Source organism: Sander lucioperca, chromosome 6 (genome assembly GCF_008315115.2).
Source record: "Sander lucioperca isolate FBNREF2018 chromosome 6, SLUC_FBN_1.2, whole genome shotgun sequence".
NCBI classification, from domain to species: Eukaryota; Metazoa; Chordata; class Actinopteri; order Perciformes; family Percidae; genus Sander; species Sander lucioperca.
Window position 1 is genome coordinate 12,844,707 of NC_050178.1, and position 15,942 is coordinate 12,860,648.

General features: G+C 38.6%; 1 protein-coding gene across 3 annotated transcripts; it reads left to right on the forward strand.

The window, feature by feature from the left end:
• Positions 1-36: 36 nt before the first annotated feature.
• On the forward strand, positions 37-15,845 carry phtf1 (putative homeodomain transcription factor 1). Of its 3 annotated transcripts, XR_004897566.1 has the most exons (18): positions 37-413; positions 1,156-1,279; positions 2,864-2,920; positions 3,018-3,087; positions 3,687-3,845; positions 4,632-4,812; positions 5,123-5,237; positions 5,629-5,823; positions 6,524-6,769; positions 7,109-7,237; positions 9,268-9,537; positions 12,011-12,142; positions 12,272-12,358; positions 12,621-12,776; positions 12,951-13,046; positions 13,911-14,036; positions 15,288-15,497; positions 15,533-15,845. XR_004897566.1 is itself a non-coding variant. In XM_031301973.2 (17 exons), the coding sequence occupies exons 2-17, from the start codon at positions 1,244-1,246 to the stop codon at positions 15,306-15,308; spliced, it is 2,076 nt and encodes a 691-aa protein (XP_031157833.1). In that variant the 5' UTR covers positions 37-413; positions 1,156-1,243; the 3' UTR covers positions 15,309-15,845. The 3 variants fall into 3 exon arrangements, 2 of the variants coding, with proteins under 2 accessions (XP_031157833.1, XP_031157834.1); XM_031301973.2 differs by having other exon boundaries at positions 15,288-15,845; XM_031301974.2 differs by lacking the exon at positions 5,629-5,823 and having other exon boundaries at positions 15,288-15,845.
• The last annotated feature ends 97 nt before the right edge of the window (positions 15,846-15,942 follow it).

Here is a 15,942-nt window from a genome sequence, read left to right on the forward strand (position 1 = left end):
GGTCAATCTCAGCCTGAGAGACAATGTAGAGGGAATATCAAAATCCCACACGACAACAACAAAGCCACAAACACAAACCACGGAAAAGGGAAGCGGAAGAGCAAAATGTTAAACAAAACTGAAGTTAGTGAAGTTCAGGGTACCTGAAATAAACGTATCGTTAACTAGACACAGGCGTGTGAAGAATCAGTTTAGAATGCAACGTTTACAAGTCGTGTATCGCGTCGAAAAGTGTCAGTTGAGGCAAAGGCGTGTTACGTTAGCTAGTAACGTTAACGTTAGCTCAGTTTAACAACAAAAGGCTGCAGCACTCTTGAAACCGATGAAAAGACAGTATTTAACGACCAGTTTCTTATGATTATTAAGGCTGTCCTCCAGTTTGTGTCAAATCAACCCGTACTGTTTCATTATAGGTAAGTTACTTTAGCTTCTTGCTAACAGGCAGCTACTGTTAGCTAACGTTTACTTACGATTTAGTGAAACGTAAACAGATGCTTGCTTCATAACTAAACTAACGTTACTTCTACACAATGTGCGTAAAGCTAACTCTGTATTTGTTTTCCTCTGTTAACCATTGTATTTCTTTGTGTTGCTTTAATGCAGTGTTAGAACAAGTTCTCATATATTTTACTTAAGTACGTTAAAAGTAGCAACACCACAGTGCAAAAAAAAGTCATGCATTCAAAACCTTAGCTACTTAAGTAAAAGTATATTTGTATTTGCATTTAAATGTCCCTAGTACCACAAGTAAAAGTATCCATAATGCAGAATGGCCCATTTCAGAATAATATATACATTTCAGAATAATACATATAATATCACTGGATTAGTAAACCATTAAGTTAAGCATCACTCATGTTGCAGCTGGTGAAGTTAAGGCAAATGTATATAATCCATAATAATGCATTATACTTTATTTGTTGATTATATTTTGTATTAATAATCTGCATCTGTAAAGTAACTAGTAAAGTAAAGTAAATATATTTCCCTCTGAGTTGTAGTGCAATAGAAGTATAAAGTAGCATACAATGGATATACTCTAGGGAAGTACCTCAAAATTGTACTTAAGTACAGTGCTTGAGTAAATGTACTTAGTTACATTCCACCACTGCTTTTATGTCAGGTTTAATGTGTTTGTGCCGCTTTTTTGTTTAGTGAACAAATCTGGATTTCTGCCCAGTCCTCTCTGTCTCCTGCACTCTGTGAAATGGCCTGACTGCGAATTCACTGGTTCCAGCATCAGATGACAATGGCCAGAATAGCCTGGTATCAAGAGAAGGTAAGACAAATGTTTTTTTGTTAAAGACCTATTTAAAAGCTTACATTCATTTTATTTATTTAAATTGTATCCAACAAACCAAATTCTATACAGGTATGGCATCTAAAATGTGAATTTTGTGATATTGGCACAGAAACAGCTATACATTTATGTTATATGAAAATTGTATGTATCGATTTTGTTTTTGTGTGTGCTGATTTTAGAATCAATTCTTTTCCCTAGAATTGTGATGTTTTTCCTGTCTTTTTTTAAACCAATGATTGACCTAAATATTTTGTGTTTATACGGTACCACCGACGGCAGTATCCAGCAAAACAGCGAAAGCAGAAAATGCAGAAAATCTGAAGTTATGTTGTTCTTTACAAATTAAATAAATGTCAGACTGACATGTGATGTGCATTATTTTTAGAAAACAATTAGTTTTTAGAAATGTCTCACGATATATTGTCTCTGGAAGTGTATTGTTCAACTTCTGTTTTGTTAAAGAAGGAAAAGAAAATCGCAATGCTGAATACTATCGAATCGCAATGCTTCTAGAATCGCAATAAATGGAAAATCGCAATACAAATCGAATCGGCACCCATGTATCGGGAAACAATCGGATCGGGACAAAAGCATATCGTTCCAGCCCTAGTTATAAGTGTACATGTGTGAAATTTTGGGAGATTTAATGTAGAAAATGTATTTATAAAGATGTGTGCGACTATTTGATGCATTTTTTTAATGAAGACTTTGATTTGATATGGCAAGTTTTATATTAATAAATCGGAGAAAACCCAGCACACACCAGTTCAAGACTGACATTTATTGATTTATTGTACTAGTTTATTTGACAGGACCACTGCTCATACAAAAACACCTGTTTTTCCTGTGTACCTTTTCTGGTTTTGTATGACTGTGTACAGACCAAATAAAGTTGGAAAAACAGGTGTTCTCTGTTCAACAGGTTATGTTGAAACCTGTAGGGGGATATTTACTGAGGCTGCCAGGGGAACAACATTGTACACCAATGTCATTTTTCAACTCATGTTACAGTATGAGCTCAGCTGCATTTCACCAAAAGAAATACTCCCATCTTTTACCTTTTTTTTAAATGTTATTTACAACAGTTTATGCACATGTATTTTGAAATGTCTGTTTCATATTCACCATTGGGATACGTATGAGGCTCTTAATTAGCTGTCCTTAAATGCCAGACGAAAATGTCATTGGTTCATATTCATTTTTAAATACATTCCTTTTAAATACCCAGTTTATTTTCATGGCAGTTTTTACAGCCTACACCTCAGTGCATTTAATCAGACACTCTGATCAGCTCTGCCTCTCTTTTTCCTCAGTCTCTACAGAAACAGATATAAATAAAAGCATTCTGTTTTAAAGTCTCTTTGATTGAAATATGTTTCCGTAAGCGTGAGCCCAAACATGCAATTTTAAAGTTTTAAACTTTCCTTCCATTTTAACTGGGCAAAACCTTGGTGCTGTAAATATGGACAAACTCGATTTTAGTAAATAACCCTCTGGTGCTTAATTTGAATGAAAATTATGTTATGTTATTATGTAATGTATGAAGTTCTGTTGCTACAGATCGGGGCCTATGATCAACAAGTCTGGGAGAAATCTCTGGAGCAGACAGATCTAAATGTGAGACATTTACAAATCCCTGCAGAGAAGGAAAATATTTGTGTATTTATCTTGTGCATTACCACTAAATCGAAAATAACACTTGCCATTCATCTAGGGCTTGGACAGCAAACCAAGGAAGACGGGTCACATCAAAGCAGACCTCATCGATGTCGACTTAGTAAGAGGTGAGGGTCAATAAAGAGTAGTTCTCCGTCTGTTGTTAAGTTTGTTTGATCACAGATACATTTACAACATCTGCATACACACAGCTACACACCAACAAATACATTTTCTGCCTCCCCTGTCAGCTAATACCACCCCAACCTATGGAATTTCTTCCTGTGTATATGTTCTGTTTCTCTGACTTCTGTTACATTACCTGTTTTCTTTTGTCTTGCTTCAGCCCCTATAATTATAGTAAAATAACAACAAGGCAACAAAACAAACTTTGTATAGTTGAGAGATAGCCTTATCCAGACTGTCAGCCCAAATCAGTTTTTTGGCATATTCAGATTGTATCCAGATTGATTTTAGAAAGTCTGGACGGGAAAATCGGATCCAAACTACATTTAGAGGTGTTTTTTTTTGTTTGTTTTTTTTTTAAATGTGATTCCAATCGGATTTGTACAGATGCGTCTCAGTCCAGAGGCTTGCACTTGCAAATAATGGTGCAGACAGTTTGTCTTATAGATCTGATTTGAGAAACAATTCGAAATTGCCTGCAGTGTGAAAAATTGTGGTTTCATTGCAACTCTATAAGAGACTTTCTCATTCCTACCCTTAGGATCAACTTTCAGCAAAGCCAAACCAGACAGTCCCTGGACAGCTCTGACTCGAAAGGGTCTGGTCAGAGTGCTGCTGTTCCCGTTCTTCTTCCAGTGGTGGATCCAGGTGACCTCCAAGTCCATCTCCTCATGTATCCTCGTGCTGTACTTCATGCAAGGTTAGCTCACTATTTCTCATCTAATTTTATTCATACTGGAGCTGTAAGTTTCTCAGAAAACTGAATTTGAAAATTAATTTATACATTTACCTAACGACAAGAACTAGGGTTCAAGTAACAGACTACACACTGCAAACTGACTCCTTCTGTGTTGTCTTGACACTATTCATATTCACGAAAGATTTCAGTCCTGCTCATACTTTTACTGAATATATCCTTAAAAGTCACTTGGAGAAGAGATTTGGAAGAATAGTAATCCCTTCATGAGCCTCTTTTATGAAACCATTAACAATCATTCATGTGCTGTTAGATCCACAGAGAAGAATATGGAGCCAAGCTGTAATAAATTAACAAACATGACATGCACATCAAGTAATGGTTTTAAAACTAACTTACAAAGTAGAGAGAGAATCTGCACACTTTATACTCCTGTATACATTTATTGCATCAGTGACATTTTGAGCGTGTGTCATTCTTCTTTTACATCATTACTGCGGCTGCAGTAAAAAATCTTTTGGGATTTTGTCTTTTGACTTTGCTAAGCCATCGAAGCACAATGACACTCGGTCAATAAAGGAAATAAATACAGTATCTGGTTTTTGATATGTGCTTGATTCAGTATCTCCATTTGTCACAGTTTACATTCAGTTATGTGCAACATTAAACGTGTTACCCATCACACTTGAGCAACACAGAAAGACCTCATTAGTAAGCATAAATTCTGTTCTAATGGCTCCCCTAAGAGACCGTTTTGTTTGCTGTTGCCAAATGTTTTGCTCCCCTCAGTGGCAGCAGTGGTGCTGTACTTGGAGGTCCCTGGGGCATGTGCCAGCGAGGTGTTTGGGCCAATGTGTCTGATGCTGCTGCTGGGTACCGTACACTGCCAGATTGTGTCGACTGAGTCCAGCCGGTGGCCCTCGGGCAGTCCAGCTGCCAGCCGCACCACCAGCCCTGCTCGCAGACGGAGGTGGTTTTCTCATTGTTAGGCACTGCACACTCATTTTAATTTACAAACACACTCTCACCTCTTGGCACATGCATAAGCTACCACATTACACAACCATGAACATGAACTTCAAATTAGCACTATTTATTTCTATCAAACAACTGATTTGACAAAGATCTTTAATCAGCCTAAAGTTATTCTATTCAGTAAAGCCACTCTGATACTCCCCAAAATTCGCTCACTCACTCCTGTGGTTTTAGCTCATTTTGTAATGCCGGCTGTATCTACACTCCCTCGTATTTGACTGTTATTTTTTTTCTGTCTCCTTCAGGCCCAGGAAGGGCAGAGGGCTGAAAAAATCAGAAGAAAAGAACGGCAGCAGGGACACAGAGCAGCAGGGGCAGTTTGAAGAAAGCCAGCGATTGTACAGGAAAGAAGAGAGGAGGGTACAGTCACTCATCTCACTCGTCAGTCTCAGTACTGCTGTATCAAGCAAAGAAGGAACTAACTTATGACCGCAGTAAAAAGTAATGGTCAGAATAAATAAATAAAAACAGTCAATAAATCCAGGTAGGCTAGAATGAAGCTCTAGGTCCACTGTCGAAATGTAAGCATAATTTGACTCCACTCTGCAGGTTTGAGCAAAATGTACATTCAGCGGCTTTTCGATGTACAAATACATTCAAATGTATTTAAGTCTAGCTTTACTGGCCTAGTGTGTAATGTGGGTCGCTTTATATCACACAGTGGTAGTAAAGTCTTTAGCATTTGTCAAATTCCTGCATGTTTTGGAACACATTTTTAAAATGTATTTTCTATCCGGATATCCTCTCAAAGACCACAAGAAAGTCATTTGGGGCATCGGATGAGCTTTCCAGTGAGGAAGAGGAGGGGTTACAACCAGTGGAAGTAATTCTTCCAATATCTCATCAAGAGAGACACCCTGCTACAACATGGCCGACATCTACACCAGTGTCTTCTGTTAGGAAGAGAACTCTAAAGTCGAACCCCAAACTCACATTAAGACCTCAGGTAAACCTCATAGTTACACTGCGTGTTAGGCCCCATTCTCACCTGGTATATACATCCATCCTGAGTGACTTGATCACAAGTGGCCAGCTCTAAGTACGTGTAGGTACACCTGGCAGTAAAATGTATCTCCAAATGCGCCTTGAGTGACCACTTGTGATCGGCTCTCACTTCCCGGCTTGTGTGTGTTGTGTGTAAATGTGTTGTTACTCTCACATATATCATACATCAGAAATGTGCGATGACTAATGAAAAAGCGCTGCTTACAGTAGCTTCTAACTGAATCTCTGTAGTTTGAAGTTTGGTTTCTATATCTGCTTTATTTTACCATTTCATGTTGGCATATAGGAACACAGCCTTGATGTTCTGTGCATTGTAGACACATGCAGACACTTTTCTGGAAACGCTTGCGTGTCGGTGCACCGACACAAGTCCGCAGAAGCGTATGTCCAAGTTTCCACCGCATTCACCTCAGGGTTGTCAGCTGTGTGTCTGCCTGGCATACTGTGTGTGTAGGATGGCCGGCAGAGAGCCGTCCTTAATTACTTTTTTACTTTTGTTTTCATATAGTGTTTTACTGTTTAACTGATAGTATTGATCGGTCAAAAGTCTTATTGTCGGTTAACAGTTAATCTGTTATTCATTACCATCCCTAGTCCAGTTTAGCATGATTCGAAACAACTCTTTGATTTACTGAAAACAGGAAGGCAGTGGGCCTTCCATCAAGGGGAAGCCACAAGCTGTGGAGCGCCTCAGGCCGAGCGTGGGCTCTCGTCCCGCCTCCGACACTGATGATACACTGTGGGAGGAGCTTCTCCAAGGGCCTGACTCCGCCTCCACAGGGAGCAGTGACAGCGACTCGAACGGGAGGTACACCGCTGGCATTCCGCTCCCACAAACCTCCAATCTGAGCAACGATGATGAGAGCATACAGCAGGGAATCACCGGAGTAAGATCAACAAAAATCTCGAATACTCTTCTTTGACTGGTTTTGTCGTACTGTGTCGTCAACATGTAGTTGTACAGGTATATTTCATTCATGGATGTCAAACGCTCCTAAGGGATGCAACGTTATGATGTTGTGACTCATTTTAAATTGTTATATTCAATCGATAAAATGTGTCAAAATCCTATGGTGGACTTTTTGTAGACTTGTTTGCCACATGTCCATAACCATCTCCTATAATCTAAATTTAGCCTAAGCCCAATTGCAGAACTCCACACTGCACTACTTTACACATTGGAAACCACCAACAAACTATATGTTATTTATTGTGTTTGATTTCAGAGCCAGCTGTCTTGGCTGCAGGCATGTCACCCATCCAAGGACCGTGTCAGTGCCATAATATGGGAGCAGGGCGAGTGTAAGAAAGCAGACATGTCAGTATTGGAGATCAGTGGGATCATCCTCACACGGGTACACTTTATCCTCTTTATGTTGTTATTAATTCTGTGGGTAAAGATTACTCAAATTTAACCCTAAAAACTTAAACACCACGTTCAGCATAATGCAGGTATTTGAAGCTAAACAACTGGACTGTGTGCCTTAAAGCTCCAGTAGGTAACTTTTATAAAAATATGTTTTTGTCATATTTGCTGAAACTATAAGAGATATCCTGACAGTTGTAGATGAGACAGATAATCTGTGGGTAAAAATCAAGTTCCTCTGCCTCTTCCTAGTGTTCCTAATGGCATTTGCAAGATTACGAAGGAAAACCAATCAGTGCAGAGTCTTTAACGTCAATGTACTGTTGATCACTGTTTGTGAACTGCAGTCAATCTAGTTAATTGAAATATGAATTAAGATTTTCTGCATTGCCTGTTACTTGCCTCATAACATAGTTTAGTGTACTTTTTAGCTGTAAAATGTAAAATGAGAAAGTTTGTGACAGGGCCGCCATGTTGAAAACAGTCCCGCCAAAACCGCCGCCCACCGGCTGATTGGCCAGAGCATATATCTGAAAAGATTTGTGCGAGAAATGGGCAATGCAGTAACAGAATCTTGATTAATATTTGATCAGCACTGCCTGGTTTGGCAGTTCACACAGTTCACGAGCTCTCATTCAGTACGTTTACATGCACACTATTATTCTGAATATGACAATATTCAGAATTTGATACAGGTCATGTAAACAGCATATTTCCGTTGGATATTCTGAATAAGGCCTTTTTCCGAGTATAGCATTTTCCGATTAAGACGTGGGATATTCCGGTATTATTCAGGTTTTAGAACCATACTTTGCGCATTCGGAATATGCGTCTCAATTGGGGTTTTCACCACAGGCTTATGGTCAGCTCTGTGCGTTGCTATGGTTTCTGTAGACAAAGCAACCAGCCAACAGTTTGCAACGCTGCAGACCTGATAAGAAGGAGAAACACAGCTACTTTTAAACATTATCAAAGACTTGGATATCAACAGGTTTTGGGATATGCGCACACATCGCTACGCTGTCCTTTTCAAGAAGCTGGTTGAAGGAATGAAAGAGGGACGCTGTGTTCGCATGGTCCAAAAAGTCTGCCGCTGCTGGTAAACTTTGAAAAATATCTTGTTTTGCATGGCTAGCTACATGTAAACGGGAATATTAGTGGAATATTCACTTTTTATTAGCCATGTAAACAGCTTAGTCGGAATATCGTCTTTTTCGGAATAAGGGCAAAAAACTGAATATTATGTGCATGTGCACTCCTGACTGCATATCAAGTTTCCCATTTGGGATAATAAAGTGACTGAACTCAACTGAATGTAAATGCAGTCAGAGACACTGTGTTAGAGACTCCTCGGCTCTGATTGATTGTTTTACTTATGCCATTAGGAGCACCAAGAGGAGGGAGAGGAACATGAGTTTCTCACATATTATCTGTCTCATACAGTACTGTCAGGGTATACTGACAGTTGGAGCAAACATGACAAAAGTTATTTTTTTATAAAAGTCAATCAACTGAAACTGGTCCAGTCCAGTATTTACATATACTATCTTCCAGTTTGTCAAGTCAACTTTATTGTCAATTCTGCAATATGTGCCAGACATACAGAGCAATAGAAAATACTTTCTCTCTGAGCCACGGTTCAATAAGGACACGTACAACAGTATAATATAAACAATAAGTAATATATACAAATAAAAAAGCTAAGTAATATAATATAATACAGTAATAAATTATATCCGTCACCTCTGTGGCAGGAAATATAATAATGTGATTATAAGTCTTGTTATTAAGTTGGCAAATACAAATTAGAATTAACATTTTATATGATTACTAAGATGCCAAAATGTGATATTCTCACTTTGGTGAACATTTAGCTGTCAGATATTATCACGTTAGAGATACACAGGCTGTGTTCATTCAACAGAAATATTTTGTTGCTGTAGCTTTTATTAACATAAAAATGTTGCAGCATAACAAGATGGCTCCTGTTGACCCCTCTCTTGTGTTTCTTGTTCCCAGGTGAAGTTGGTGGAGCAGGGTATGGGTTACCTTGTGCTTGGTGGACTGATGACCGCCACCCTGGCGCTGCTTCCCTTTTTCTTCCACTTGGCTCAGCATCTGGACATGTCGAGCCTTTGCTCCCTGTCCCTAAAAGAGCTGGGAGAAATGGCGTTTTGGCAGCATGATGGCCAGGCCTACGCCTTTTACTTCATCACAACGGTGCAAAGAGTCTGCCTCATAGGACTGTTCTTCTTCATGATGTGTGTAGCTGAGAGAACGTACAAACAGGTGAGCACTGACTTTATATCATTTGAATCATTCTCTTGCTTTTTATTTCCAGCTATGTCTTTCCACTATGGAATGTGTACAAAGTAGTAACAACAATAATCTATGAGTTTTTACTTTCCTAACATTATGCTGATGTACATTAAAACAGCTCCCATTTTAACCCATTAAACCTGATTGATGCATGGCCGGGTTGGCTCAGTGGGTAGAGCAGGCGCACATATACTGAGAGGCTTATGCCTTGACACAGAGGTCCAGGGTTTGAATCCGACCTGAGATGATTTGCTGCATGTCTTCCCCCTCTCTCTCTACTTTCTCACCTAGCTGTCCTATCAATTAAAGGCGGAAAAGCCCCAAAAATAATCTTAAAAAAAAACAACTGATTGATGCGTTCCTTCATCTTAGAGACATAACTCGGTAAAATCTTAATACATAGACATGATACATCACTATGTGTGTCACGATTCCGATTCCAAATCGAAAATTTATCCAAATGAGCTTTCAATTTCATCGAAATTAAAACTGAAACTGAAAAATTCTTCTCACTGAGTAGGTAGTTGTATGGTAGCTAAAAAGGCTTTTGAAGCAGTTATAAAAAAAAAAAAAGGAAGAGATTATTTATTTGAAAGAAGGTTATGTTAATGGTATGTTAATGTTGTTTCATAAATTTGTGCTTTCAAAGATAGTGTAATAAAATGCAGAATGACTTTTAAAACAGTTCAGTTGTTTTTATAATGACGATTTCTTTGTTTACCTGGCACAAAGCGAGAAATAAATAACAACAAAATAAACAACAGCAACAAAAACATATATAATCCTCATTTAAAGCAGGATTTGGGGGCTTTTTGCAGATGAGAAAACTCGAGCTGTTTTTGTAAAGTACCCTTCTGCCATCTAGTGGCTCTTCTATTTGTTTTTATGTTTAACAGCTGTGCCAGATTGAGTGGGGAAATAAATTATTATTACTTTTTAAATAAGTTACATAAATTTGACCATATGGGCTTTGTGACATTTAAAAAAAAGTAGCCTATCTTTTTAAAGAACAATTTGCTGAATTGCTCAGTTGCTCAATTAAATTGACAATTGTCAGGGCATAAAACCAACAGTTGTTGGTCTCTACGAATCAATAGTCCACACTGTCTAACAGTGGAATAGCCATTAGTGCTGAAAAAAGAAGTTTAAATGAAAAATTTAATCTAATCGTAACCCTAAAATCAAAAGTCAAATCAAATCGTGGATTGGGAGAATTGTTACACCCCTAATATGTATTGTTTGATTTACATCTCAAATAAGGGTCCCTGAATCTTCTTAGATATTATAGAAATAAATATGCTCCTTATAACTTCAGTTATTGCCTTTGAGGTGTGAATCTTCACGGATCTCCCGATTCGACATTATCATGTCTTCAATTCGATATCTCAATGCATCACGATGCGTCAAATAAATTTTTCTATTAAAGCCATATAGGATATTTAATTCATAGCTTTTCAAGCTTCGAAAACAAAACATTCTGCAGTGCTCTAATACTAAATAAATTGGATACATAAAACTACAGCACTGAGCACATGGCACTTCCTGAATGTGCAAAACATACCAGAATATGTAAACAGAAAGGTTGTTAAGCATACATTAAATTGCAAACAGAAATAATCGATTATGGCTTGGCCGATTATCGATTATTTGATTAATTTCAACACCTCTAATAATCACTCAAGGTGTAGCCTCTCACTAACAATATTATACTTCCTACTTGCATCCCCCAAAACATTATGGTAACTGTTCCAAACCTTTACATTATTTATAAGTGAAAGTAAGAAACAGGAGAGACAAAATCCATTAATATTGGCCTTTTTTCGTTTCGCACTATCACTATGTTTTTTTTTAAACATTACTAAGGCTGAGAATGTCCAATCAACATGGCTTTTATATCCCAAGACCGCTGATACTCTACCCATTTATTTATTTTTAAGATTATTTTTGGGCATTTTAGGCCTTTATTATATAGGACAGCTGACGATGTGAGAGAGAGAGGGAATGACATGCAGCAAAGGGCCGTAGGTCAGAGTTGAACCTGCGGCTGCTGCGACAAGGAGTAAGTCTTTGTACATGGGGCACACGCTCTACCAGGTCAGCTATCCAGGCACCCCAAACTCTACCCATTTATGTACAGAAATCGCCTTATCCTGAAAACAACAATATACAGTATGGCATGCCTGACTAGACATGTAGTAAACTGAGGGAGTAAAACCCCATCAAGTAGTATTACTGCTGATTGGGTTTTTGTTTTTAGTTTTGTTTTTAGATGCAATGTACTTAAATGAATCCAGATAGTATACAAGTCATCCATACTCATCATTCTGTGTATTCATCTCATGTTAGCTGCTCTTCCCTCTAGTGGAAGAAACCCTGAAACAGAATCACACACTTGAATCTTTGCAAGACTGCTAAAATCCGTACGTTCATGTTTCCCCAACAGAGACTGTTGTTTGCTAAGTACTTCAGCCACCTCACTTCAGCTCGCAAGGCCAAGAAATCTGAGATCCCTCATTTCAGGCTGAAGAAAGTCCAGAACATAAAGATGTGGTTGTCACTACGCTCTTTTCTCAGGGTTTGTATTCTCCTGCTTTACCACTCACCTTGTTCTTTTATTACTGTACATGGTTTCACCACTGCAGGCGTTGCCATGGACTTGCCTTTGTTTGTAACGGTGTGTCACTGACTTGCTCTCTCATTGCAGAGACGAGGGCCACAGCGCTCTGTTGACGTCATCGTCTCCACTATCTTCCTTTTGGCGCTTTCCATTTCATTCATCATTTGTGCCCAGGTCAGTCATTTATCCGCTGGAACAGATCCAATCTGTTTAGAGAACACACATTTACTAATATTGTTTATATAGTGATTTTTGCATAGAGATGAAATAACAGGGAGACCGCCACAAGACATACAACCATCTAATCATATTACCTGAAATGAAGATAGAACATTTTTATAAACTCTGCTTGATACAGAGACATCCTAATTTTCACAACAACAAAGTGCTGGGGGCTTATTTTTGTTTCTTTTCTGTTTTTGTTGCCCTTCCTCAGCTTCTGCACAACCACCAGACATTCCTAGAGTCCCTGACAAACTGGGAGCTGATGGTGTGGGCCTCCTCCCTCGTCCTCTTTCTGTTACGGCTGGCCACGCTGGGCTCGGAGACTAACTGCAAATACAGTAACTCCTCAGTGCTGCTCACTGAGCAGGTAAGAACCCGTGTCTGCAAAACACATGGAGTCGCAGGTTATTTCTCAGTGGGTTCACCGCTATGGACAACAGCATTGGCTAATGCATAGTTGATATCATTTAATGTAGGTTTGAATAAATTACTTTGACTTTATTGTACAATTTACAGAATGTAAAACTGTTCTTGGTTGCAGATCAATTTGTATCTCAAGATGGAGAAAAAGCCCAATAAGAAAGAAGAACTCAATATAGTAAACAATGTTTTGAAACTGGCTACAAAACTGATGAAGGTAAGCAACATCCAGCTCCTTTTGTTTTACAGCTGTTGAATAAGAAATTGTTGCTTTATTTACCATACAGTGGCTTTATCTAACTTACTGTAGATATTTTTCCTTTGGAATACAGTATCCCAACAGCGGAACTGAGACCTTTCACTCAATTGTTTATAAATAATTTGTGCAATAATTTGTTGTAAAATATTGTAAATACTTGAATTTGAAGTATGTTAACCCCGTCAAACTATGAAAACGCCTGTATTATAAGAGTTTTCAAAACCATTTTTTCCCCCAGATCCTAAACCAAGTCTTTTAATAATTATTCACTGACACTGTGTCTCAAACCATTATTTATACTTGACTGCATACTACAGCTACACACAGCATTTAACAAGCACATTTAAGTCAACAAATGTACCCTGACTTAGGTAAGAGTCATTTGACACCTCAATAGTTTTCAGTCAGAATCAGAACTTTCCTTCACTATTTATGTTAATGTTTTATTTTTAAGAAACAAAAACTAATATAAAAATATGAAACGCTGCCCAAAGGTTAGAACACAAGGGCATTTCAGTTCCAATTAAGTAATGCCTCAAATTGTTGGCCATGTAGATAACAGCTGTTACTACCAATGATAGCTGATCAGTCAGATTTGTTCCCCATGGTTTAGGGGTAAAGACGCCGACCATGAACTGCAGTGTTCCTGGTTTGGATGCAAACTTTGTTGCGTTTCTCATTTCCAGTCATCTCTCTACTGGCACTTTCTTATGTTGTGAAAAATGATTATGATTATGATTACCTCAGGACATCCCTAATAACATCTATAATACATTCTGGTGTTGACCCATGTTGATAAGTTTTCCCTCTTACCTCCCCCAGGAGCTGGATATTCCATTCAGACTGCTAGGTCTGACCGTGAACCCTCTGATCTACAACCTCACCAGAGTGGTCATCCTGTCTGCTGTGTCTGCTGTGGTCAGCGACCTGCTCGGCTTCAACATCAGAGTGAGAATCTTTATAGAAAATGTTTATAGAGACAGAACAAAATACATTAAAGGGGCACTCAACTCATTTTTACACACATCAAGTGTATTTGTCACATGAAGCAGAGTTCAGCCTGTGAAAACAGGTTGTATTATGCCTTCTGTGGCTCTAGAGGGAGCTTTCTAAAGTTTGACTTTTTCGTGGAGACAACAAGCATAGGTATTTACGAGTCAGTTGCATCGTGGGAAATGTAGGATCCAGTGATTTTCATGCTTGACCAGGGACTAAAACTTGTCATCTTGGCTTCAGCTGCTGAAGTATGGACAGTTTTTTAACAATATCCCTTTTATGATTATCTCAACAACTTATAACAACCAGGGGTTGATGCATAGAGTGTATAAGTGAAGCCAAAACATCTCGATCACCCGCTGGTGGCTGGCTGCAGTATATGTCATAAATCCCGCCCCCTCCATGTTAGTGGATGGGACATGGGCCAAACTAAAAAATTGGAGTACAGGTCAAATACATTTTGCCAAAGATTGTTTCTGTCATTTAAAGTAGTTCTTATCATGCTGATGTTTGTTCAAGTGTTATTTTTCTGATAAGTTCTGACAGCTCTGATTGACTCATGATTAGTCAGGCGGTGTATGAATTTGACCAAGGCTCCGTCACTAATTGTGGATAGCACATGGTAAAGACACTCGGTAACAATTCACAAACGGGCGCCCAGGCACAGTTAATCGGCAGTCACAACTTCATACATATCCACTCTAGTAATTTAGCATGTTGGGGGGAAACACCACACAGCTTGGCCTTTACATGCAAATTATGCAATTTTCCATTTATAGTTGCATATTACATGTGTTGGTGTTGTAGGCAGCCTACGAGGATATCTTAGAAATATCTTAGAAACCCTCTTGCTACAGTCATGCCATCTGGCAAATAAACTAATCTAAGTATGGATATTGAGACTTAAACAAATTCAAGATGTGACTGATCATTTCATTCATTTGCTTTCTTGCAGAGAGATTAAATGATAATAATAGAATCCTGGCTTCTAGCTCCGTATTTATAGCACAGACATGAGACTGGTATTGATCAAAACTCTCTGCGAGAAAATTATTAAGCATACTTCACTAAATGTTGAACTGTTCCTCTAATGAGAGATAAGCTGATGATGCTACATTCCGACTTGTATATACTGTGTTTGTGTTTGTAAGATGTCTGTGTTTTTCGCTAATGAAAGTTTTATCTCTTCTGCTTAATTTCCAGCTGTGGAAAATCAAGCCTTAATGTGAAAACGGCAAACCACTAACAGTCGGACACTGGAGACCAGAAACTCCACGTGTCTGCTGCATACAGCGTCTCATCTACAAAAAGAGTGCAAACCTACTGACTGTATCATTGTCTGTGCCTGAAACTTCTGTCTCCTGAGATTCATCAGTCATTCACAGGCCTGAGATGCTCTGACAATCGCTTACACACCGTTACTGGCGGCTCAGCTGGTGTACATCCGCCACGCCACTAACCCAGTGCCTAACCTTTGACCCTTGAATGTTTCTCAGTATGTGGTTAAAAAAAGTGGTGAGTTTGAGGTCTGAGATCATTTCAGGCTTCTGTGACATCCGGATTTCCAAATGTGTCTTGGACAGGTGTGTGGACACAAAGTGAAATGTAAATGCAGATGATAATGCAGATAGTTTGTTTAGTCTTATTGGCTGATGTGTCTCATCATCAGTAGTACAACTAACTGTAAGACAAGCTATGTGCATTCTAAAGCCGGTAAATCAAAACTGGGCTGCCAGCTTAATTAAATTAATTTTCATAGGACTCAAACTTTTTTGATCTTTTGCACTATTTAATAACGAAAAAACATTATGATTGTAAGTGGGCTTTATTTATTTTGGGGTTCTGTTTTAGCGCTTAA